Source organism: Heterodontus francisci, chromosome 13 (assembly GCF_036365525.1).
Source record: "Heterodontus francisci isolate sHetFra1 chromosome 13, sHetFra1.hap1, whole genome shotgun sequence".
In the NCBI taxonomy this organism is placed as follows: Eukaryota; Metazoa; Chordata; class Chondrichthyes; order Heterodontiformes; family Heterodontidae; genus Heterodontus; species Heterodontus francisci.
The window spans coordinates 25,099,491-25,125,688 of NC_090383.1; the positions used below are offsets into that span (position 1 = coordinate 25,099,491).

Genomic DNA, 26,198 nt, shown 5'->3' on the forward strand with positions numbered 1-26,198 from the left:
TAATGCCTCTCCTCACTAGCACTTACTATGCCAATTTAAATCTTGGTAATACAATAAACCTTACCGTTTAAAAATGAATTACTTAAACACCTCGTCAAGAGAAAAGTTGGTGGTTACTTTAATGCTCTACTAAAAGAAAAACAATCAATGAATACCTTGTGAAAACAGTAAAACATCACTGCTTTCAACCCTTGCATTCATAATACATATTTGTCTGAAAAGTATAAATGAATCAATATTAAGCTTTGCAAAGTTAAAATTTTTTGTAGAATGGCTTGTACTAAAAATGCTCTGTTAAAAAGTGACAGAAATTATATCCTGTAAATATGGAAACAATCCCTTCTACAAAACAAAAATAAAATTGCACCAATTCTTACTGATAACTTTGAAGATTCAACCATACAGCTGCGCTCATATTAAACAAAAAAATAAAATGGTAAAGGTCTTATATAAAAGAAACTTATTTGTTTTAACAAACTGCTTCTACTGCTTAACTTCAGGGACATGCATATTCAACAGCACCAGAAAAGTCATTACCTGTAAAGATCAGATTCTAATAAAGTTAGCTGCCGTGCAATTTCTATTGGATGCAAAGTTAGCAGGTCAAATGCTTCAATTTGACCAATTCTACTTATGTGCCATTCTATAGAAGGGGGCAAACTTTCAAATGTAATAGCATGCGATGGTCCATTTGCTTGTGCCTGTTTTTTCCTTAGGATGATTTTACTGATTGATTCAACCCATTTCTTCATGGCTTTACCTGCATCACAAAACAGTGGGGGTCATTGTAATTACACTCCATTAATAAAATCTGCTGCTTTTGTAGTTGTTGTACATTTTCTAGTTGCAGATTTTCTGTAATTATTTGGGGCTCCTCACCTCTAACCGTCCCAATGAATTCTTCTAGTCGAAATAGTAACTCTTCATCTCTTTCAAAGTCATAGAAATGATGTTCCACCCAGTGTCGGCATACATTCAGAACTCTTAGAGAATGTAATAAAAAAATTAAAAACTATTTTCTTGAAATTTAAACCAGTTTTCACATATTGCCATTCAATGCTAAGTTGGCAGGAGTAAACTTATTTCCCTGCAATATTATATTTAGCTGGCTAAGAACTTACTGAAATCCACATAACAATGAATTTCAGCTGGATAAAATATTAGCACCCGATGAGCCTTTGATGTTAATACTTTCTAAAACTTTTATGTATCAGATGGTAGCACCAAGTTAGAAGGTTGTGGGATCAAGTCACACTTAATAAATGAGCACATAATCTACATTGACACTACAGTGCAAAATTAATACAGCGCTGCATTGCTGGATGTCTTCCTTCAGTTCCACCTGTTCTAGTTGTTCAGGTAGAAGTTAAAGATCCCAAGGGGGCTCATGGTAATCTAACATTTCTGTCTCAACTAATACAACATTCATCTCATGCCCTTTTAAGAGGTTTGAATAATTGCTTTAATTATTTTCAACTGTATTGTAAACCTGACCATAGACTTGACAGTTTATTTACTGGATACTAACTGAAATATTTATCTTAAGGTTAACTTCCCTATGAAGATTCTCATTTAAATTTCACTGTACCTTTTATCCACGGAACGTACAAGATTTCTCTGTTCAGAAGTACAGATTTAAATAAACTCTATTTTTCTTCTATATCATTGATATTTCTGCCGAAGAGAATACTCCAATCTACCTTTCCTAGATCTCCTTTATAAACAGAACTACATCCTGTTGTCAAGAAAAACGATATGCCAAACAAGGACTATTAATTCATCGATTGGAAACTTACATTCAACTTTTAATGGAAAAAATCCTACAGTTAACTTTTAAAAAACTGGCAGCCAAGGTGGCCACTGCAATTTGCATCTGAAACACCTCTTCACATTCCAAGGCCCAATAGGAGAGAGGTCTGAGGAGCATGGCTCCAGAAAAATGGCTTGCTCTAAGTGATTGAATTACCTAAGATTGCTTCATTAGCATGGCATTCAAGGTAACCCTAACACCTTGACTTTGAAAGAGCAAACCTCTCCTAGTGTAAATACTGGCATCCTGGGGTGCCAATGCCTAACCTTGAATCTCATTAGAAGATTCCAGAGAATACACTGAGGCAGTCATGTGGCCGTCTGTCTATCTTTGTGAAAGCTGGGATTTCCTTGAACAAACAGTCAAGTCAGTAACTCAGACTGTGCAGCAGCAAAAAGGCTGTGTGCCTCCCTCTCTCTTCAGATAATGTGACAAGTTTGAAAACCATCTGCGACTGTGGACCCTCCAAGCCTATAGATTGCAACAGACAGAGAGCAGAGGAAGAGAGCCGCCTACAAGTCTGCCTCCAACAAAGCCCTGAGCCAAGCAGACTAGCCACAAAGTGCACCTTGACCAGACAAAGACTTCAAGAATACAACTTCAGCTGGAAGACCACCGAATCATTCAACCTCACAGACTGTATTTAATTTCCATTTATTCTGGACTTGAATTCAACCACAAAATCTACTTTTCACTCTGTAATCTATTTATGTGTGTGTGTGTGACCCTTGTGTGAATGTGTGCGAGTGCGTAGTGCTTTTTTTATTATTTTATTTAGATCGGGTTTAGATTGTGTTATGACTGAGGCGCGTGGAGTGCACTGTTTATTCTAGTCCCACTTCTCCACAGGTCACAGCATATTATTTAAATTTTCCCACTTATCGATACCGTCAATCATATACTCTACTTTTCCCAGAATAGAACACACTAACCAGGTTTCTTTAATGAACAACAAAATTATAAGTTTATTGTAAAACAAGTCTTAACTAGTAATGAGTAATGAAGTAAAACATAAATACACAGATTTAAATTTTAAAGTTCCTTTTTTTTGGACCTTAGTCCCTCACACTCACATATACCAGTTAACCGAAAAAATAAAAAAATAAATTCAGAGCTCTGTTACAGACAAAAAAAACTTGGGCAGATTACTTGCTCATTTTTGAAGAAACAGCAGATGAGAAATGTTGTTCCCAAACTGGCATACAGTCTAACTTCTGAGTACATGTAGACAGGTCATTGAGATCTTTTAGAACAGTTCTTTTCAGTCGGCGTTGAAAAGTAATTTAGCAGGTTTTCTTCAAAGACAGGAAACAAAATGAATTGACACAGTGGACTTCTCAGGGTCCTTCATGGAATGAATGGAAAGCGAGTTGGGTTGTGGTCATCTCTCCTTTTTCTTCAGCAGATTGACTTTATCAGCCACTCACTCCAGAAGGTAAAACACACACTGACACACAACCAAAAAGCTTGCGAGTTTTCTGCCCATCCCAGGTGCTCTCTGCTGCTGCTAGGCTTATCCAATCAAGGGGTGCTTGTCACTGCTTTGCCCATTGCCAGGGTTTCTGTTTTATCTTTAACTTGAGTCCTGTGATCAGTAACATTGTTGCCAATCCCATTCCTTCAGTGTCCTCTTGATGGCTTTCTTTTTTTTTTAAAAACTGGTCCGACATTTATTCAGTTTAACTATAGATTTCCTTAAAAAATATTTTTGACTAAAACAGAATCACTTTCATAACATTTGTTACATAGAATAAACTCACCTCTTTCTTGTTTAAACTCAAGAAAACCTGTCCGATTGGTTCTTCCATGATCACATTAAAGGTAAAAGGTGAAACACTCATTGAGGTGGTAAGCACATTAAAAAAGGGAATAAACCCTATTGCAGTCAAACAAGAAGAAGGGCAAGAGGGGAGCCTGTGACCCCCTCCTCACCTGGCCATAACACCGTCTTTCTGACCTACCCTATCCTTTCAAGTGAATTTCAGAACCATCATTAAGATAGAAGTTGATCAGTGCAAGTAGGTGCAATGAATTAAGCTGTCTGACTTGTGTTTGTCAAGTTACCCTAGCTGCAATTCTGCAAGTTCATGTACATGAAGTATTATACAATCTGTATGTACCTATAGATGACAGTGGTAGTTCAGGTTTTGGAAGAAACCAGGGTGCTTACCATGTGCATGGCAAATTCAAATATATGGCCTTATACCACCAACAGAAATTGGACAGTTTGACATGCATTTGATTCTTCAATGATGCATTAGTTCTAGCTGTTAGAAAGTATTTAGAGTCCTGAATCCAGTCTGACGGTGAACTAGCAGAGTGCGTGAGATTTAGTTGCAGTTTTCTTCAAAACACAATCAAAATAATATGAAATTTGGCACAAAATTACAGTATAACAATGCTTTTTTTAAAGTTTCAGTTGAATCACTAATTGCTATGACTTCAACCATAGGATTACACTACTGTATTCGTACAGTATGTGCATCTAAATAGTTGATTGTTGTGGATAGTTCTGTGGTTAACCACAATATAAGGCATCTCCCTTTTTATGTATGAAGAGCTGTGCACGAGTGAGTTGCTTCTTGTTTATGAAGTTGAATCAGATAATTGTAACAGACCCTGGTTTTAATGTCCCATAAGGCAAAATATAATACTTGAAGTCTGAACAGATAGATTTCGAGGGATAAAAACGCACAGTGGCGCAGTGGTTAGCACCGCAGCCTCACAGCTCCAGTGACCCGGGTTCGATTCCGGGTACTGCCTGTGTGGAGTTTGCAAGTTCTCCCTGTGTCTGCGTGGGTTTTCTCCGGGTGCTCCGGTTTCCTCCCACAAGCCAAAAGACTTGCAGGTTGATAGGTAAATTGGCCATTATAAATTGTCACTAGTATAGGGAGGTGGTAGGGAAATATAGGGACAGGTGGGGATGTTTGGTAGGAATATGGGATTAGTATAAATGGGTGGTTGATGTTCGGCACAGACTCGGTGGGCCGAAGGGCCTGTTTCAGTGCTGTATCTCTAATCTAAAAAAAAACAAGAAATACTGGAAATACTCAGCAGGTCTGGCAGCATCCTGCGGAGAGAGAAGCAGAGTTAACGTTTCAGGTCAGTGACCCTTCTTCAGAACTGGCAAATATTAGAAATGTGAAAGGTTATAAGCAAGTAAAGCGGGGGTGGGGCAAAAGATAACAAAGGAGAAGGTGTAGATAGGGCAAGGTCACAGAATTGTCCTATCTACACCTTCTCCTTTGTTATCTCTTGCCCCACCCCCGCTTTACTTGCTTATAACCTTTCACATTTCTAATATTTGCCAGTTCTGAAGAAGGGTCACTGACCTGAAACGTTAACTCTGCTTCTCTCTCCACAGGATGCTGCCAGACCTGCTGAGTTTTTCCAGCATTTCTTGTTTTTATTTCAGATTTCCAGCATCCGCAGCATTTTGCTTTTATTTTAGATTCCGAGGGACTCAAAATTCCAGGTCCAAATACTCTGTGCACAGGTGTCCAGCCTGCTGGAGACTGTAACCATCTGTTATTGATGCCATGAATGAAGGATGCAACATAAATCCTAATGGGCTCCACCTTTTGAAAGCCTGGGCAAAGTAACATAATTAGAGAAGACTTGTGGATAGTTTCAATTTTTAATTAAACATTTTTTATTACAGTGATCATTTAGGAATGCTCTGGATCAGAAGGTGGAGCTATTCCAGCCAACATTAGCAGCATCCAGGTCTTGGAACAAGATGTACATCCTGTCTGGAGAAATGTGCAGGTGCTTGTTGACCAGCTCGAACAGAATTTTGGAGTAAGTTTTGTTCTGCTTGCTGCCGATTTTGCCGATACATGTAATGCTTCGCTGATATTCACAGCGTCTCTAAATGAAAACATTATATCCTGAAGTGTGTTCTACTGGGTAGCAAGGGAGAAACAATTTCCCAATAAGCCGAATATGGCGCCTACAAATACAAAATAGCCCATTGACCCCAACTGAGATTTTCATTGCAAGAAACCTGAGGCCTTGAAATATGGAGATCATTAGTTTCTATTTATCAAGTAGATACGCAAGTGCTTTAGCAATAATTGCATTACAACTATGAGCGCACTTTATTAACAATACAGGACATGTGTAAGTTGCAATTCCTTCCTTGAATGTGAAAGATCAAAAACTGCCTTTACGGTGATAGAAGCAAGCATCACTGACAACTATAACTGAAAGTCAATGTCCAAGGTAGATTGAAAAATTTGAAGTAGAGTGGGAAGAAGTTCAACAAGAGGATAGAAATTCCCAGATTGCTTCAGGAACAGAACATTGGATGAAAGTCTGTTTGTTTCCTGGCTTGCTATTGCACCTCTGGAATCAGAATGGAGCAGAATGGTTGCCAGGCATGGCTGCCAAATGCATTCAATTACAGGGCTCCCTCAGTCAACATTTTATTAACAGTAAAAAATGATACAATTTTACATCTGATGGAGCGTCCTGTTGAAATACATCACTTTAGAAGTTAGTGAGATTTCTAAGGCACCTCATATTTTTTCATGTAGTATTATGAAATGCTACTTACCGAAGCTGCACAGGTTGAACATATTCTTTCCTAAAACGTTTCAATTCAGCACTAAGAGGCTGGTCACCATGCTCCATTGCCTTCCGATCAGCTTCCGTAGGCTCTGGTTCTGGAATCTCAAATCTAACATTAAGTACAGTACACAGATATAAAATCAAAATATGTACATTCAAAAAAGTAATACAAGTCTTTACAATTCATTTGTTCAAGTGAATAAGAGGGTACAGAACCAGCATCTTACCCAGATAATAAACTCAGAAAAATTGTAAGTTCAATGCAGACGTAACTAAATTTGGCTCGCAATCATAATATACTTAATCACAGCATAAATTTTGTCTTGAGCGAACAATGTGCACGTCATTACTGTAGTCACATTCATCAACTTTCTTCTTCCTCATTAGTTAAATATCTTTTCTTCTTCTGCACTTCTGAATCAATCATACTGCATAAAACCCTTCTAGAATGACAATGAAATTTACAGCACAGAAACAGGCCATTCGTCCCAACAGGTCTATGCCGGTGTTAATGCTCCATATGAGTCTCCTCCCACCTTACTTCAACTCACCCTATCAACATTTTCTTCTAATCCTTTCTTCCCCACGTACCTATCTAGCTCACCCTTAAATGCATCCATACTAGTCGCCACAACTCCATGTGGCAGCAAATTGCGCACACTCACCCACACTCAAAAGACTTTCTGCCCAACCACAATATAGTAAAATAAAAATCATCTCGAGTTCAAGCCACCATGACAATTCATCACCCAACCACTTTATAGACATAAAAATAAAGGAACATGAAAATGCTTAATTAACACAGAAAATCTATAATAATACAGTTTTTGTCCGTCTTCACTGTTCTGATTTGTCAGTGGGTTGATTTGGTGGGTGCAGCCTGGCGTACACGGAGGAACATGGGGTACTCAGAGGACTGGAGCACATCACACATATGTGGTGGCCAACGGTTGATAGTGGTGGTGGGTTTGGTGGAGAAAAAAAAACAGCATGAGGTAAATGGAGCCCAACAACAAATTTACCTTGGCTGGAGTGATTGTTTGGGGGTAGGGGGGAGGAATGGCATGGGAGGGATGGTTGGTGGTGGGATGGAGTGGGGTTGGTGGAGAATATAAAAAGGCAGAAGGTAAAGGGAGCCCTAAAACAGTTACCCAGCCTGGAGGAATTGGTGGGGGGAGGGGATGGAGATGGCATGGGTGTTATGGAGGATGGGGATGGCATAGGAAAAAGGGGTGGGACGGAGGATGGAATGGAAATGATATGAGAGAATAGGATGGGTATGGCATGGGAAAGATGGAATGGCGATTCAAAGTAGTACTGTTGCAATAAAGATACTAATTTTACTGCAAATGTTTAGTGGGTCTCTGCTAGTATACAAATAAGTCACAATTTTTGAAAAATGCTATAAAATTTCCCCATTCATCTTCCTAGCATATCAACATTTCTTTCTCCCACCCAACACAAAATTAATAGCATCGATCCTTCATACACTTTTCTTAATTAGCAGACATTACACCCAGGCCCTTTACTCCATTCCAGAACCTAACCCAACTCAGGCCTGACGTGATGACTGCAGACACAGCATACTGAACTCATGCACAGGCTGACAAACCGTGTTCTTCTACCCTACCCTCCAGTTTCTCTGCACTCTTCTGCTTGGTCACTCTCCTAATTACTCCCTCTTACCACGCTTTCAGTGTAGCCTTGTAAGAAATTGCTGAAGGAAAAAGGGCAGAGTCAGCAGAGGCTACTGCAGAAACAGATGCAAAATAGTAGAGAGGAAAGGAAACAATATAGCAATTGGGTAAAAAGGACAACAACTGAGAAAAGCAGCACAGTAAAAGAAATACAGGAAGAGAGTAACTAAAATACAAAAGGAAGAAAGGCCAAGAATAAGAGAAAGAGAAAAGGAGAGACTGAAAGAGAAAAGGAGACTGAAAGAGACGCGCAAGAGATCAGACAGCATGTTCACATCCCCAGAACTCTTTACATGGCTGTGCATATTGGGTACCTCCAACTCAGACCACATGAGTCACTGTGGTAGAAAAGTCTCCCTGATCCCCAAATGTCTGCAATCCAGAAAGCACAAAGCATTCTAGGTGCAGCAAAAGTGGAAAAGTCGAACCCCAGCCCCAAAGCCCATCCACAACTATTCTCCACGCCTGCCTAACAACAAGAACTTAAATTTATAAAGCACTTTTAACATAATAAAGCACTCCAATGCGCTTTACAGATCACAGAATTATTACAGCCCAGAAGGAAGTCATTTATCCCATCGTGTCTGCACCAGCTCTCCGGATGAGCAATTCACCTGGTGTCATTCCTCCGCCTTCTCCCCATATCCCGGCACATTCTTCCTTTTTAGATAACAGTCTAATTCCCTTTTGAATGCCTCAATTGAACCTGTCAGCAGCACACACTCAGACAGCGCATTCACTGAAGCATTCTAAAACATATATGACACCAATCCACGTAAGGAGATATTAGGTCAGATCACCAAAAGCTTGGTCAGAGAGCAGGCTTTAAGGAATATCTTAAAGGAAGAAAGTGAGGTGGAGAGGTGTAGAGAGGATTTCCAGAGCTTGGGGCCTAGGCAACTGAAGGCACGGCCACCAATGGTGGAGGGATTAAAACTGGGGATGCACAAGAGGCCAGAATTAAAGGAGCGCAGACAGTCAGAGGGTTGTGGGGCTGGAAGAGATTACAGAGATAGGGAAGGCTGAAGCCATGGAAGGATCTTTAAACAAGGATTAGAATTTTAAAATCAAGACGTTGCTTGACCGGGAGCCAATGTAGGTCAGCAAGCACAGGGGTGAAAGGGGAATGGGACTTGGCACAAGGTAAGACACAGGCAGCAGAGTTTTGGATGACCTCAAGTTTACGGAGGGTAGAATGTGGGAGCTGAGCCAGGAGTACGTTGCAATAGTCAAGTCTAAGCAGATAAACAAAGCATTTAGGAGACAACTATTGAGAAACAAAGCACTGCCATCAATTCAATACAAGTAACAAGTGTTTTACAATCTGAAATATCCTTGAGCAACATTAAAGAAGTATGACAGAATAGATCTTCCCCCCCGCCCCCAACTTGTGAAGTTGTCAGTTTTCTTCAGTAGCTTACGCGGTTAGTTTAAGCTCTCAGAAGCTGCACAAAATCTGTGTAATCCTATAGTTCAGTTTATAAAAATATTCTCAGCTCAATAAAGTTCTTGGTCTTGCATATCTATTACAAATACAGAGGATACATTTTTTACTAATCTATAAAATTATGCAAAATTTTAAAATAATTAACTGCTTTAGAAAAAAAAAATGTACATTACAGCAACATACCTTTCAATTAAAAGACTTAGCAACTCCTGGGGCTTGCAGAAGGACCGATATGTTGTGAGGAATGTCCTAACAAAGTTTGGGTCTAGAGAAATAGAAAATATTTTGAGCATGTTTCTCTTAATGTGGTACCTGCAAAAAAAAAGTTTTCTTTTGCTGAAAATAAAAGGATGCATTATAATTTGTGATGCGGAAAAGATTATTTCCAAATATTTTGGTTTATTATTTCCATTGTATGATGCCTCAAAGATCCATCGGTTCCAAAAAGGAAAAAGAAAAGGGAACTGTTGGTATACATTCACAAATATAAAATATATATGCCCTCTTCTTTAAAGTATATTTTCTTCCTCATCCCATTGAAGTGTCTGCGATACACCTTGCATGCAGACAGTTGATGTCAAAACTGAGCAGATTATTTTGTTTTCCCTGTGAGGTGACCCATAAATTCTGTTTAGTGTTTATTTCACAACATTTTGTGGTTGGGGGTGCATGGTGAGAAACAGAAGCATATAGCTTTAAATCACCCATCTCACATATCTTCGATGGAACATAATCTACAAGGAAATATCTGTTATTGAGTTACTATCAATTGATTCAGTAAAGTCTGCAAGGACAATAAAATTTAAAATAAATATATGACGCAAAATAAATCTTCCCTACAATGACAAAATAAATCGGATCCATTTGTGAAACTATCTTCAGGTTGATAATATTTGTGCCACATGTCTCAATTTTTATTTGGTGTTTTCCACATATCAGACAATTAACAAAAGCCAGCAAAGCCACAGGGGGAATTTTGATTAATATTTGACCTTTTGATAGCTTACTGCATAATCTGAACATAAGGCAATCCTTTTCCCTGTTTAGAACCACCAAGACATCCTTACTCATATTACTGTATTTACAAACCCTTTGAACGAATGTTACTTTTACCTCCCAGCTTTTCACTTCACTAGGGTTATCTCTACCTGCCACTGCAGAATATAATCGAACCAATAAACAATCTATCAATCATTAAACCTGCCTTCTCTGAAGCAGACTGTAATCCACCATGGCTGTCAACCAGATGGCTTATAGCTGACTTAGCAAATCATTCAAATGAAGAATTGTCGTTACTTCAGCTAGATGTGTCCAGTATTTTCCAAAAATAATTTAAAATATCAAGTTTAGGAAGCACGTGGAGTATATTGCACTGTTTGCTCTTGCGTGCTCAAGGGATGCTGAGAAATGCTGTGTTATTCCCTCCAATATGAAGTCGTACTTTTTGTTCCACTTCCTAGTTTATGTACCTTTTCCTCACAAGATGTCACTTATGCTTAACGCCTACCTTTGAGATCTCGAAGTTGCCAGCCTAACTGACAGGTCTATGCCGGTGTTAATGCTCAAAGTAGACGTCTGATTTGTAAAACGACAGCGCAATGGACATCCTGGTTCAGGTCTCGTGTCTATGACAGTTTGACCAGAGTGGCACCGGAAACTACCGAACCGCCCAACGAGCTCAGCAATCCAAAACAACAGATATACGTTTTCAAACTGCTTTTAATGCCGACCGCCCAACTCTGAACATTATGGTGCCAAAAAGTCCCCAATGGTCAACTTCGATTATGAGGCGTTTCACGCAGTCAGTTAGTATTTGCACTGGTGTCCACATGGTTGCTTCAAAATGAAGTTGGTATCGAATCCATTCAAACATCCAGCGTGGAGGGTTTGTAGGAGCTGCCCCTTGAATCGCTGAAAGTTTGAAAGGTACGCGCTGCCGCAACCTGGCAGGATAGGAGGAATGATATCGGAGAGGAATTCTGATAAACATGCTGCATACAAAGAAAGTATTACTCCTTTCTGGTCTTCCAGAGAAAAGAGTAGTCAATGACAGAGTGTTGCAGACCATCACATTCCAAGGTCCAGGACTACATGCTGAGAGACGCACTAAAGCTTAGGGCAGTGGCCGCAAAGGTTCAATGGGGAAAGGCCACTGTGTAAGGTCCTCCTGCCATGGTGAACCGAGGGACTGGAACCTGTGTAAAACCCCTTGGGCTGTATGCACTAAAATGTCTTTTTACTATGTAATGCCAGTGTACATCGCATTTAAAATGGAATGGCAAGAATGGTGAGGCACTTCATGTATCGAAGAAAGCTGATCTCTATTGTACTTCCCGAAATGTGAAATTTGAACTGTTCTGTAATGTATTTTTGCAAATTTTTATGAATAAAGTACACTTTTGAAAGAAAAAAAAGTATTATCTTTTCTGGTTTCTGTTAATATGCTGTGCCAGTTTTTCCCCTCATGCAGTATAGGGGAAGCATTTGGTTTATTTGCTTTGTAGACGCTAAACCTCAAGTCACAGGTCCTACTCTGCAGGTTGCACAATCCATGCATCATGGACTCTACTCCATCTATTTAAAATCCCAAGGAAATGTTTATATATAAAGTTAATAGTAGTTCCAAGTCTCTAAAGTCAATCGCAAAAAAAGAAAGTATTTTTCAACCCCATATCTATGCTATTTAAATCCTATTTACTACCCTACTTAGCCTAAAGCCTGGCTCGGGTATGAAATTGAAACCCGACCCAGTCCTGACCCAGCCACATCCAACCTGAACCCAACCCGGGCCAGAGTCCTTTAATTTTTTTAAATGCCCAACCCGACCCGAACCGGACACATGTTGGGTTGGGTAGCCAGGCTTTACTGCAGAGCGTGGAGTCTGGACTGCACGTTTCCTGCCTTGACGTCCTGAATGTTCATTTGAAGATTACTTCCCGGAGCAAGGCAGCACTGTCCATGTCCATCCTGACCTGACCCGACCCAAGCCCAAATGCTGGACCCGGAAGAGAGACCCGACCTGAACCCAACACATGTTGTCTGGACTGGTCGGGTAGCCACGCTTTAACTTAGCCCCTCACCCACACCCAACTGCACAGGAAAAGGAGTTTTGATTATTTCAGTACATACGAAAACCTGTAATCCTGAGTACATTCCCAAATAATTTATTTGGTCTATTTTTGCGTTAATTGTTAATAGTTACTAAACTACAAGAAAATAAATTTCTTCTAATCTTTCGTCTCACTTGAGATAAACTTCAAACCTCTTATTCTACATTCATAGTCTGTGTCAAATAGCCTGTCTACACCTATACTTCCGAGCAGTTTGATGCCTGAATTTGGTGTCTCCGTTTCTCCAAAGAAAAATTCAGCTCGAAGTCTCTTTCCTTGTACCTTTGAATCCTAAATCCAGGATAATCTTAGCCAGTCTTCTGCAAGCTTTCTCCATGCATTAATGTCCTTTAAAATAAGAATGCTCAATATTGCTTTAGTAGTGTTCTTCTTTCAAACTAATGGTTTTCCTCCTGCCATGTCCTCTATTTTCTGGAGAGAGGCTCAGAACTTACAAATGTGGACATGATACTAACTAGTCTGATTTTTTGGGATAATTGTGAGAGCATCTTCTAACGGACGAAAGAGGGGTAAATTTTCATCTCATCAGATCTACTCTATTCATTGATCACTGTATAAACTTACTTTGGATATACATTCTTGTCAAGAAAACATGATATGCCAAATGAGAAATATTAATTCATCGGTTGCAAACTGACATTAAACTTTTAACAGAAAAAATCCTACAATTAACTTTGAAAAAAAAAATGGACAACCAAGATGGCCACTGCAATTTGCATCTGAAATACTAGGAGATCAAATCAGAGACACAAGTCTAACAAGAAACCCAGGCAGGACAATGCTTTGGCCAACTGATCCAGATCACCCTCGTTAGAGGGACATTCAAAGCCATCATGAGGCATTCGTGCATGGGGACGTCCCTCCAGGGGGTAAACACTGACAATACCACCTGAGAGAGGTTTTGAGTTTTAGACTTTGGGCCTCATTAAAAATAAAGGCAATTGAGAACACCATGTGACCATCTCCCCAGGCTGTGAAAATCTGGCAGTTTTGTTACACACAAGAGACAAGCAGTAACTGAGTGTGCAGCAGCAGAGAAGGCTATGTACCTCCATTTTTCTCTCTCTCTCCAGAAAATATGAAGTTTGAAAACCGTCTGCGATTGTGGACCCTCCAAGCCTACAGACTGCTTCAGCCAGAGACCAGAAGAAGAAAGCCACCTACAAGTCTGTCTCCAAGAAAACCCTGAGCAAAGTGGCCCAGCCACAAGTGCACTTTGACCAGCCAAGACTTCAAGAGTACAACTCTAGCCAGAAGACCACCAAATCATCCAACCTTAGACTGCATATTTAACTTTTGTTTATTCTGGAATTTAATCCAACCAAAAAACCTACTTTCCACTTTGTAATCTATTTGTGTGTGTGATCCTCGTGTGAATGTGTGTGTGAATGGGTAGCATATTTTTAAAAATTATTTTTAGATCGGGTTTAGCTTGTTGGGTATAATAAACTTACCTCTTTCTTGCTTAAACTCAAGAAAACCCATCCGATTGTTTCTTTCACGATCACATTAAAGGTAAAAGGTAAAACACTCACTGAGGTGGTAAGCACAACCACTGTTTAAAAAGGAATAAACTCTAGTGCGGTTAAATAAGAGGAAGGGCAAGAGGGGTGACTGTGACCCCCCTCATCACCTGGCCGTAACAAAATTTGGGGGCTCTAGTTTGGGATCATTACCCAATGATAAACAAGAAATTAGAAGTGGGAAACCAAATTGATCCTTCGTAAAAAATAAAAAAAAACTTCAAGACAGGTTTTCTTGTTGTTTTCACTGCTAGAATACTAAGATGTCCACATTCGAGGCCAGTACCTTCCTAAGCCAGAGTGAAGTAACTTGGGATAGATTAAAGGCTCTATCTATTGAAGAGTTGAGGAATGTAACTGGGCAGTTAGGGATTACTTTCCGTTCAAAAGCTAAGAAATCCAAAATCCTAAGACTTGTGGCCAACCATTTTTCACTTGAACCTGAAGATTCAGAGACAACACAAGAAATAGGAGCAGAAGTACACCATATGGCCCATCGAGCCTGCCTCGCCATTCAATACAATCATGACTGATCTTGGGCTTCAATTCCACTTTTCTACCCGCTCCCCATATCTTTTCATTCCCTGACACACCAAAAATCTATCTATCCCCGCCTTAAATTTATTCAATGACGGAGCATCCACACCCCTCTGGGGTATGAGAATTCCTAAGATTCACAACCCTTTGAATGAAGTAATTTCCCCTCATCTCAGTCCTGAATGATCATCCCCTTATCCTGAGACTGTGTCCCCACGTTCTAGATTCCCCGACCAGCAGAAACAATCTCTCAGCTTCTACCCTATCACGCCCTTTCAGAATCTTGTATGTCTCAATTAGATCGGTTCTCATTCTGCTAAACTCCAGAGAATATAGGCCCAATTTACTCAGCCTCTCATCAAAGGACAAACCCCTCATGCCAGGGACCAATTTAGTAAATCTTTGCTGCACCGCCTCCAATGCAAGTATATCCTTTCTTACTGATCCTTTCTGGTCAGTTCCAATGAAGGGTCGCTGACCCGAAACGTTAACTCTGCTTCTCTTTCCACAGATGCTGCCAGACCTGCTGAGTGGTTCCAGCATTTCTTGTTTTTATATCCTTTCTTAAATGTGGAGACCAAAACGGCACACAGTATTCCAGGTGCGGTCTCACCAAAGCCCTGTACAATTTTAGTAAGACGTCATTATTCCTGTACTCGAATCCCCTTGCAATAATGGCCAACATGCCATTTGCCTTCCTAATAGCCTGCTGCACCTGCATATTAACTTTGTCCGTTCCTTGCTTTTCTGTTTTTATGACCAAAGTGAACAACTTCACACTTCCCTACACTGTACTCCATTTGCCATCCTTTTGCAAACTCACTAAACCTGTCTATTTCTCTACAGCCTCTCTATGTCCTCCCCACAGCTTACCTTCCCACCAAGCTTTGTATCATTAGCAAACTTAGATACATTCCTCGCTGTCTCTTCATCCAAGTCATTAATATAAAGTGTAAACAGCTGAGGCCCCAGCACTGATCCTTGCAGCACCCCCCTATTCACTGCCTGCCAACTTGAAAATGCCCCATTTATGCCCACTCTCTGCTTCCTGTCTGTTAACCAATCCTCTAGCCACGCTAATATATTAACCCCAACACCACGAGCCCTTATCTTGCCTATTAATCTTTTATGTGGCACCTTATTGAAAGCCTTTCGGAAATCCAGGTATACAACATCTACGGGTTTCCCTTTATCTACCCTACTAGTTACATCCTCAAAAAACTCTTAACAAATTTGTCAAACAGGATCTCCCTTAAAACCATGTTGACTTGTTTTAATCATACGATGCTTTTCCAAATGCAATGTTAAGACTTCTTTATTAATAGTTTCCAGCATCTTCCCAATGCCTGATGTTGTGTTAACTGGCCTGTAATTCCCTTTTTTCTCTCTACCTCCTTTCTTGAAAAGTGGTGTAACATTTGTCAACTTCCAATCTGATGGGACCGTTCCTGAATCTAAAGAATTCTGGAAAGTCATAGCCAACGCATCCACCATCTCTGCGGCTATCTCTTTTAGAACCCTAGGGTGTAGACCATCTGGTCCTGGGGACTTGTCAGATTTTAGTCCCTCAAGTTTTTCCAATACTTTTTCTCGGCTGATATCAATTTCCTTAATTTCCTCACTCTTTTTAGCCCCTTGGTTACTGCCTATTTCTGGTATGGAACTTGTGTCTTCTACTGTGAAAACAGACACAAAATATTTGTTCAATGCCTCTGCCATTTCCTCATTCCCCATGATGATTTCTCTTGTCTCTGCCTCTAAAGGACCACTGTCTACTTTAGCTACTCTCTTCCTTTTTATATACTTATAAAAGCTCTGACAATCTGTTTTTATATTGCTGGCGAGTTTACTCCCATTCTATCTTTTCATTTTTATCAACTTTTTGGTGGCCCTTTGCTGGTTTCTAAAACACTCCCAATCCTCAGACTTGCTACTATTTTTTGCAACATTGTAAGCCTTTTCTTTTAGTCTAATACTCTCCTTACCCTCCTGAGTAAGCCACAGATGGGATTTTCTTGACGAGTTTTTGCTTTTGAACGAAATGTACTTTTGTTGAACTCTTTGAATTGTTTCTTTAAATGTTTCCCACTGTTCATTTACCACCATACCTTCCTGTCTATTTGCCCAATTAACCTTCGCCCCTCATACCTTCGTAATTGGCTTTGTTTAAGTTTAAGATTCTGGCTTGTGATTGAAATGTGTCACTTTCAAACTTAATATGAAATTCAATGGTATTATGATCACTATTTCCCAGTGGATCTTTTACTAATGACATTGCTTATTAACTCTGCTTCATTACACAATACGACATCTAAGATAGCTTTATCCCGAGTCAATTCTACAACATATTGCTCCAAGAAACTGTCACAAAAACATTTTACAAACTCATCTTCTAGACCACTGTTGCCAATGTCATTGTCTCAGTCTATATGCAGTTTAAAGCCCCCCACAATTAATATATTACATTTTTAAAACACTCCAATAATTTCCCATTTAATGTTCTGTCCAATAATATAGCTACTGTTAGGGGGGGCTGTAAACTACTCCCACTAGTGTTTTCTGACTCCTGCTATTCCTAATTTCCACCCAAACTGATTCTACTTCATAATCTTCTGAGGCCAGATCGCTTCTTATTAATGCCCTTATATCATACTTTACTGTCAAGGCTACCCACCATCACCACCCCCACCCCCCACTACCCCCACCCTCCTTTGCCATTCTGTCTGTCTCTCTGAAACATTGTGTACCCTGGAATATTCATTTCCCAACCTTGATCTCCTTGTAACCATGTCTCGGTAATGGCAATTAGATCTAGATCAGTTACTTCTATTCGTGTCGCTAGTTCATCTACCTTATTATAGATGCTTCGTGCATTCAGATAAAGGAACTTTAATTTCATTTTATTACCTCTATTCCCTGCAATGACCTTATTTATCGATGTACAATTCTTGTTAAACTCTCTGTCCCTTCCTCTCCTATTCTGTTGGCATTAACCCACATCCCTATTCTGCTCTGATGCCCTGACCTCTCTCTTTGGATTTCTAAATTTCCCCTTACTAAAGCCTCCATCCCACCCCTCCCCTGTTAGTTTAAAGCCCTGTCAACAGCCCGAATTATGCGATTGACCAGGACACTGGTCCCAGCCTGGTTCAAGTGAAGCCCATCCCAACAGAATAGCTCCCTCTTCCCTGAGTACTGATGCCAGTGCCCCAAAAATCGAAACTCCTTCTTCCCACACCACTCTTTGAGCTATGCATTTAGTTCTCTAATCTGCTTGACCCTGTGTCAATTTGCACGTGGTTCAGGTAACAATCTGGAGATGATTACCTTTGATGTTCTGTGTTTTAGTTTGGACCCTAACTCCTCAAATTCTCTAAGCAGATCATTTCTGGCTCTACCTATGTCATTGGTTCCCACATGGACCACGACAACTGGATCTTCTTCCTTCCACTCCAGATTCCTCTCCAGTCACGAGGAGATGTCCTTTACCCTGGCACCAGACAGGCAACATAGCCGTCGGAGCACCCGGTCGTGGCTGCAGAGAACAGTATCTATCCCCCTGACTATATTATCTCCTATCACTACCACATTCTTCTTCACTCCTCCCACTGGAATGGCATCTTTCACCATGGTGCCATGGTCAGTCAGCTCACCTACCTTGCAGTCCTTCTCTTCATCCACACAGGTAGCAAGGACCTCGTACCTGTTGGACAAAGTCAGGGGCTGAGGTCCTCCATCACTACATGCTGATTCCCCTGACCTAACTCACTTAGGAGTCACACCCTCCTGTCCCTGAGGCAGGGTTAGAGTCAGAATCGGACAGGGTAATGTTAGCAAAAATACAATTAGGAGACTAGAATTAGACTTCCAGACAGAGAAAGAACAGAGAGAGTGTCAAGAAAGGGAAAAAGGGAAGAAAGGGAAAAAGAAATGAAAAGAAGGAAAAATAGAGAGCTTTCCAGAAGGAGAAGGAGGAAAGAGAACTAAGGCAGCTTGAATCAACTAGGGGGTGACCCAATACACCCAGCGAAGGCATGGCTAGTGAGGAAGCGAACCCTAGCTCAGGACCATGTGCTGAGCTCTTAAAGTTCTCCCAGTTGATTCCAATGTTCAATGAGGGGGGATGCGGAAGCATTTTTCGTCATTTTTGAAAAGCTTGCAAGACAGCTGAAATGGGCAGCAGAGAGCTGGACTCTGTTGTTGCTAAGCAAGCTAACAGGAAAAGCCCATGAGGTTTATTCACTGTTGCCAAATGAAAATTCATCAGATTATGAGATCACTAAAAAATGCTATTCTGGAAGCATATGAGCTAGTACTGGAAGCGTACCGCCAGAAATTCTAAACTCTCCGAAAGCAGCCTAACCAAATTTACCTCGAGTTTGAAAGAGTTAAGCAGCTTGCTTTTGACCAGTTGATAAGGACACTTAAGGTACAGCCCACATATGAAAACCTCAGAGTGGTGATCCTTTTCGAGGAGTTTAAAAACTCACTTTCCCTTTCTATTAAAACCTATGTAGAGGAACAAAAAGTTCAAAGAGCCAGGCAGGCCACAATTCTGGCTGATGAATTTACTCTTGTACACAAGCCCTTAGCCCAAGGGAAACCCTTCCCTAGACAACCCCACAAACCCAAAAAGGATATAAGGTGGGAGGGTGATAAGAGCCCGAACAGCCCTGGGTGAGAATGGAAAGCTGGACACACAGGGGGCCCTCCTCAAGCCAAAAAAGATGGTATTGAGAGCAGGAGTGAGACCCGAAGACCTGTATGTTTCCACTGCAACAAGGCAGGTCACCTCTGAGCTGACTGCACAAATTACGGGGAAAATCTGTCGGATTAATCAGGGCACAATAGACCAGTGCAGGAGAAGGGGCCCTGGAAAAACACAGCAGGGCAGGTGTGGCTTTAACTGTGACAGTCAGATCCAGTAAACCTACCGCTGTGAATGCGGGAAAATCTAGCAAACTCCCTGAAGGTTACCAGGATTTTGTATCCCAAGGAAAAGTGACCCCATACCCCTCCAGTGGGGCAAGCAAGCCCATAGTCATACTCATGGATACAAGGGCCACCAAATCCCTTCTGCTGGGAAAAGGCATGACCTTTCCCCCAGAAAGTGCAGTGAATGCTGGGATGCTAGTGAATGGTATTGGAGGGGTGTATACATTCAATACCTTTATATCGAGTGTACTTGGAATGTGACCTAGTTTCAGGACCAGTAACTGTGGGGATTATCCCTAGTTTACCTGTGGATGGGGTCGACCTGCTCCTCGGTAATGATCTGGTGGGGGCAAAGGTGGTAGCTTCCCCAGTAGTTTGAGAGAGAACAAAAGGGATCAAGGAGACAGAGCAGTTGCAGGAGACGGTCTCAGCATTTTCCCTGATTGTGTGGTGACTTGGTCCATGGTCAAACAAGCTCTATCAGAGGAGGCTGAACTGGCACCACAGATAGGTGACCCTACTGTCTGGTTATCTGAAACCTTCTTTGGGAAGTTAGAAGACCCAAAGGATGGGTTAAACAGAGCTTCCATAGTTGAGACTCAGCAAGCCGACTAGGTATTAAAGAAATTAGCACAGACTGCCCAAACCAAAACTGAAGCAGAGGGAGTCCCTGGGTGCTACTATTTAAAGAATAAGGTGCTGATGAGGAAGTGGAGACCTCCCCACAGACCTGTGGACGAAGAATGGACGGTGGTTCACCAGGCAGTGGTGCCACTGAGGTAGCATAAAGAAATACTAAAAACGGCCCACAAACTTCCAATGGCTGAACATGTCAGTGTACGAAAAACCGAAACCTGCATAAGCCAGCATTTTGACTGGTCAAAGTTCCACAAAGATGTGGTGGGGTTCTGTAAAACTTACCATAGGTGCCAGGTTGTGGGGAGGCCCAAACTGCAATAAAACCTGCACCCCTAATTCCCATGCCAGCTTTTGGGAAACCCCTCAGCAGACTGCTGGTGGATTGTGTGGGACCCCTTCCAAAAACAAAAGGGGACAGACAAGCACAGGTCTGTCAGACAGTTAGGGAGGAAGGGGACGAAAAGGACAGTGAGGACAGGTTAGAGGGGGGCCTGGAGGATTCTCCACTGGAACCCCCTACTGTCTATTTAGCCAAAGTGAAATGTTGGGAAAATTAGACCCCACACTCTCCTACTTAAATGCAGCCCAAAGAGGCACCCTACCAAGGGGGCTAACAGCATTTACAGAACTGCAGACACAAGGAAAGTTCCCAAAAAGGCAGATCAACAATGAGGGAGGTGCCTCACCTAGTCAAAGTGCCACAGGGGACTGCAGTGAAAGCTGGACAGACACCTGTGAGCAGGAATGTCCCAGAGGACATGGGGCAGATTTGCAAAGAGATCTTCCCGACAGTAATGGGAAAAAGGAAAGCAAAATGCCCTAAAGTAAACAGCACTTGTGTGAATCACCAGAAAATTAAAAGTGAGGTCAGTGTGAATCTACCCACTGAAGATCCCAATGGTCAGGTCCCAAACCTAAAGCTGATGAAACCCAGAAATTTCAATTCAGAATTCAGCAAGCTCAGAGGAAATCTCAGACATCTCACAGGGGCTAAAAAAACAATTTATTATCCACTGCCACTAGAGGGAGAAAAATTATCAAGGTGCTGGAACCTGAATGGTTAAAGCCATGTGTTGCAAAAACAGCAGTTGAGGGGTTAAAGCTTGTACATACAGGAGAACTTGCTTCAGCAATAATGGAAATTTGGAGACCCCAAGCTTAACCAACAACCACGTTTATTGAGAATGCACATCCCCAGGATATTACAAATTGATACTAGAGAAACTTTAAGCCCATTTGACAACACATAACCATCCCAGACAAACTCCCAAAAAAATCAAATAAGCACATCTGTTGCAGACAAAGCCAGCTACAGCAATTTCTTAGATTAGTGAGTGAATTTGAGGAGTGAATGTTGAGAATGAATGTGTGTTTTCTTCTTTCTTCCCCTACAACTAATGAAATGTTTCTATTGTCACTTTTCATTCCGCGTGGTGCGGGTATGTCAAGAAAACACGATATGCCAAATGAGAAATATTAATTAATTGGTTAGAAACGCACATTAAACTTTTCGTGGAAAGAATCCTACAGTTAACTTTTTAAAAAACTGACAACCAAGATGGCCACCGCAATTTGCACCTGAAATACTAGATCATCAAATCAGAGACACAAGTCTCACAGGAATCCCGGCCAGGACAATGCTTTGGCTAGCTGAGGAGATTATCCAGATCACCCTAGTTAGCGGGACATTCAAAGCCATCATGAGGCATTCATGCATGGGGACGTCCCTCCAGGGGGTAAACACTGATAATACCACCTGAGAGGGGTTTTGGGTTTTAGACTTTGGACCTCATTAAAAACAAAGGCAATTGGGAGATCCATGTGACCATCTCCCCACGCTGTGAAAAACTGGGTGTTTTTGATACACAAAAGAGACAAGCAGTAACTGAGTGTGCAGCAGCAGAGAAGGCTGTGTGCTTCCCTTTCTCTCTCTCCAGAAAACATCAAGTTTGAAAACAGTTTGTGACTGTGGACCCTCCAAGCCTACAGACTACTACAGCCAGAGACGAGGGGAAGAGAGCCAGACACAGGTCTGTCTCCAAGAAAACCCTGAGCAAAGCTGGCCAGCCACAAAGTGTACTTTGACCAGCCAAGACTTCAAGAACACAACTCCAGCCAGAAGACCACCGAATCATCCAACCTCAGACTGCGTATTTAACTTTTACTTATTCTGGACTTTAATCCAACTAAAAAACCTACTTTCCACTTTGTAATCTATTTGTGTGTATGGTCCACGTGTGAATGTGTCGCTTTTTAAAATTATATTTAGATCTTATTCTTTGGCCTCCTTATCTCGAGAGACAATGGATACGCGCCTGGAGGTAGTCAGTGGTTTGTGAAGCAGCGCCTGGAGTGGCTATAAAGGCCAATTCTAGAGTGACAGGCTTTTCCACAGGTGCTGCAGAGAAATTTGTTTGTCGGGGCTGTTGCACAGTTGGCTCTCCCATTGCGCCTCTGTCTTTTTTCCTGCCAATTACTAAGTCTCTCTGACTCGCCACATTTTAGCCCCGTCTTTATGGCTGCCCGCCAGCTCTGGCGAACGCTGGCAACTGACTCCCACGACTTGTGATCAATGTCACAGGACTTCATGTCGCGTTTGCAGACGTCTTTAAAGCGGAGACATGGACGGCCGGTGGGTCTGATACCAGTGGCAAGCTCGCTGTACAATGTGTCTTTGGGGATCCTGCCATCTTCCATGCGGCTCACATGGCCAAGCCATCTCAAGCGCCGCTGACTCAGTAGTGTGTACAAGCTGGGGATGTTGGCCGCCTCGAGGACTTCTGTGTTGGAGATACGGTCCTGCCACCTGATGCCAAGTATTCTCCGGAGGCAGCGAAGATGGAATGAATTGAGACGTTGCTCTTGGCTGACATACGTTGTCCAGGCCTCGCTGCCATAGAGCAAGGTACTGAGGACACAAGCCTGATACACTCAGACTTTTGTGTTCCGTGTCAGTGCGCCATTTTCCCACACTCTCTTGGCCAGTCTGGACATAGCAGTGGAAGCCTTACCCATGCGCTTTTTGATTTCTGCATCTAGAGACAGGTTACTGGTGATAGTTGAGCCTAGGCAGGTGAACTCTTGAACCACTTCCAGAGCTTGGTTGCCAATATTGATGGATGGAGCATTTCTGACGTCCTGCCCCATGATGTTCGTTTTCTTGAGGCTGATGGTTAGGCCAAATTCATTGCAGGCAGCCGCAAACCTGTCGATGAGACTCTGCAGGCACTCTTCAGTGTGAGATGTTAAAGCAGCATCGTCAGCAAAGAGGAGTTCCCTGATGAGGACTTTCCGTACTTTGGACTTCGCTCTTAGATGGGCAAGGTTGAACAACCTGCCCCCTGATCTTGTGTGGAGGAAAATTCCTTCTTCAGAGGACTTGAATGCATGTGAAAGCAGCAGGGAGAAGAAAATCCCAAAAAGTTTAGATTATTGAGTATAATAAACTTGCCTTTCTTGTTTAAACTCAAGAAAACCTGTCCGATTGGTTCTTTCACTAACACATTAAAGGTAAAACACTCACTGAAGTTATAAGCACAACTATTGTTTAAAAAGGAATAAGCCCAGTTACGGTCAAATAAGAGGAAGGGCAAGAGGGGTGACTGTGACCCCCTCATCACCTGGCCGTAACAATCCTACATGGATGCTTCGTCTTGCCTGTAGTTTTTTGGGGCATCAAATTATTTAAAAAACATGAAAGATTATCTGTTCAAATTCTACATGCAAATAGGGATGGGCATGATCCCATGGAGGAAATCTCCTAATATCTCACTCCCTTTAACAGAAGTTATAATGGGGATTAAGGGAACTAAGGGATATGGGGAAAGTGCAATAAGGTGGAGATGAGATAGATCATCAGCCATGGTCTTGTTGAATAACAGAGCAGGCTTGAAGGGCCAAATGGTCTACTCTAGCTCTTAATTCTTATGATCTTATGTAAATACATGTCTTGGGCAAGCAACTGTTTAACAACCTCATTAAGATTGTCCTTTAAGTTCTTTCACTGCAAAAGACTAAAGTGAGATTCAATAGGCCAGAATGCGCATAAAGTATTACAGTAGATTTTAAAAATTATTAAATCAAAATGATCAAACAGTGAAATAACAGCAGAGAAATAATAGCAGAGCACTGTCATTCTAGATCAGAAAGAACGAGGGAGAGGAATAAAAGTTTACTGGTAAATTAATTTCAACCTCTATATACTGTGCTACGACCAACCCCTCAAGTCAAAGCCCCCAATCAAAATATACGATTCCGATTGTGGTGGAAGAAATGCATTGTTGATTCAGTCCCATCCCTCCACAGATCGCCTAGCATATCATTTTAAACTTTCCAAATTAAAGGAAGACCCAGCCAAATTGCACCATCTATTAACCCCTGAATGAGGTTAACCAAACCAGGTGTCTTTAGGTCAACAAATTAACTGTTTAATTAGAAAAACTAATTCTTAAACACTGTTAAAATATAAACAACATTTAAAATAGAAAAAATAGCGTCCTGGCAGATTTACGCTCCTGCCGACGTCGACTCTTCTAACGTGTAACAGTCCAAGGTTGCTTGAAGTCCTCACTGCGGTCCGATTGGGGGGAAAAAAGGTTTATCAACAGTAGAACAGTCCGTAGTCTAGTTCAGCAGCTGAATTGATCTCTTCTTTTCCAGCGATGAATTTCAGCAATTACAGTTCAGTAGTTAAATGAATTTGGTTATTTTCTTTTAAGAAATTAATCTGGCTTGACATCAGGAATCTGAGAGTATAATAAATAGGGTTTAAATAAACTGAGAGAGAGCTCTCTTTTCCTTCAGTATATGCTGGCTGACAGTCTGTGTCTGTCTCTGTTAACTGTGTCTCAAAAGCCAGCTTTTCAACTCGTTTCAAATGTCAATCGGCAATAACGTATCTCTCAATTCTCAGTCTCTGAGTGGCTGTATCCCAGGGCAACCAGAATGCACTCTTTGAATCACAGTCTCCGAGTGGCTGTATCCCAGGGCAACGAGAATGCAATCTTTGACTCAGTCTCTGGAGCTTGTTGCCTTAAAGCAGTACTGCTCCTTTTCCAGCCTTAAAGGCACACTGCATTCTTCCCAGAAAAAAAACTACAGGATCATAACAATGGTTATGCATGGAAGGAGCCGTGATGAAATAAACAATGAAATGGAAGAACTGTGAATTTAAAAAGTTAACTGCTAAACAAAATCACAAGAACATGGACACATACACAGTCAAAAGGGAGTAGTGACCATGTGACCCTCATGTACTAGAAATCCACAAACTCGTCTGCAAAGATGGAGCTTGTGAACCTTGGGGAGACCCCTTTGAAATTGAAAGGAGGTACTGCATACTGACATTATGGCCATGGTTATCAGATCTTGGCCCACTGTGTGATTACAACAGGGGAGAGGGCCATGCATCTCCTAACAGAAACTCCAATGCAAGAAACTTTTACCTTAAAAAGGTAGCTCTCTGGAGAGAGAGGAGAGATCAAGCCAGCATCACAGAAAGCCTGTGAAAAGAATCCAGCAGGCAAGAGAAGAGCCCTGCTGACCAGGAACAGCCACCACAGCAGAGACATCACAAAGTGACTTTGAGACTAACCATCTGTGAAGGTAACAAACTACACACCACCAGCTTTGGGCTGCATTACAACCACAAGAGCTCTACAAAACCTCCACAAGTTCAAGACTGAATAATCAGGGCTGTAACTTTTAAAAAAAGACTTCTTCCTTCTGAGAAGACTCAATAATCAAGAACACTTACCTCACTTGGGACTTGAAACTAGCTCTTCCCCTTTTCTCTCTATCTATCTATTCTCGTGTATGTGTGTGTGGGTGAACGTGTGAGAGAGTGAGGTTGCGATTATTTCGGGATTCGTTTATAAATAGTTTTTTTTTAAACCTACGTGAAAACCT

At 41.5% G+C, this 26,198-nt stretch overlaps 1 protein-coding gene across 3 annotated transcripts in view; it reads right to left on the reverse strand.

The window, feature by feature from the left end:
* The window catches only part of LOC137376290 (son of sevenless homolog 1), a 365,559-nt gene that overhangs the window by 60,907 nt on the left and 278,454 nt on the right, over positions 1-26,198 (reverse strand). For all 3 annotated transcript variants that reach the window (XM_068044542.1, XM_068044541.1, XM_068044540.1), the window contains 4 exons: positions 9,710-9,791; positions 6,369-6,491; positions 880-983; positions 538-760 (listed from right to left, as the gene is read on the reverse strand). In XM_068044542.1, coding sequence (XP_067900643.1) covers positions 538-760; positions 880-983; positions 6,369-6,491; positions 9,710-9,791 — 532 coding nt within the window. The remainder of the gene's footprint in view (positions 1-537; positions 761-879; positions 984-6,368; positions 6,492-9,709; positions 9,792-26,198) is intronic.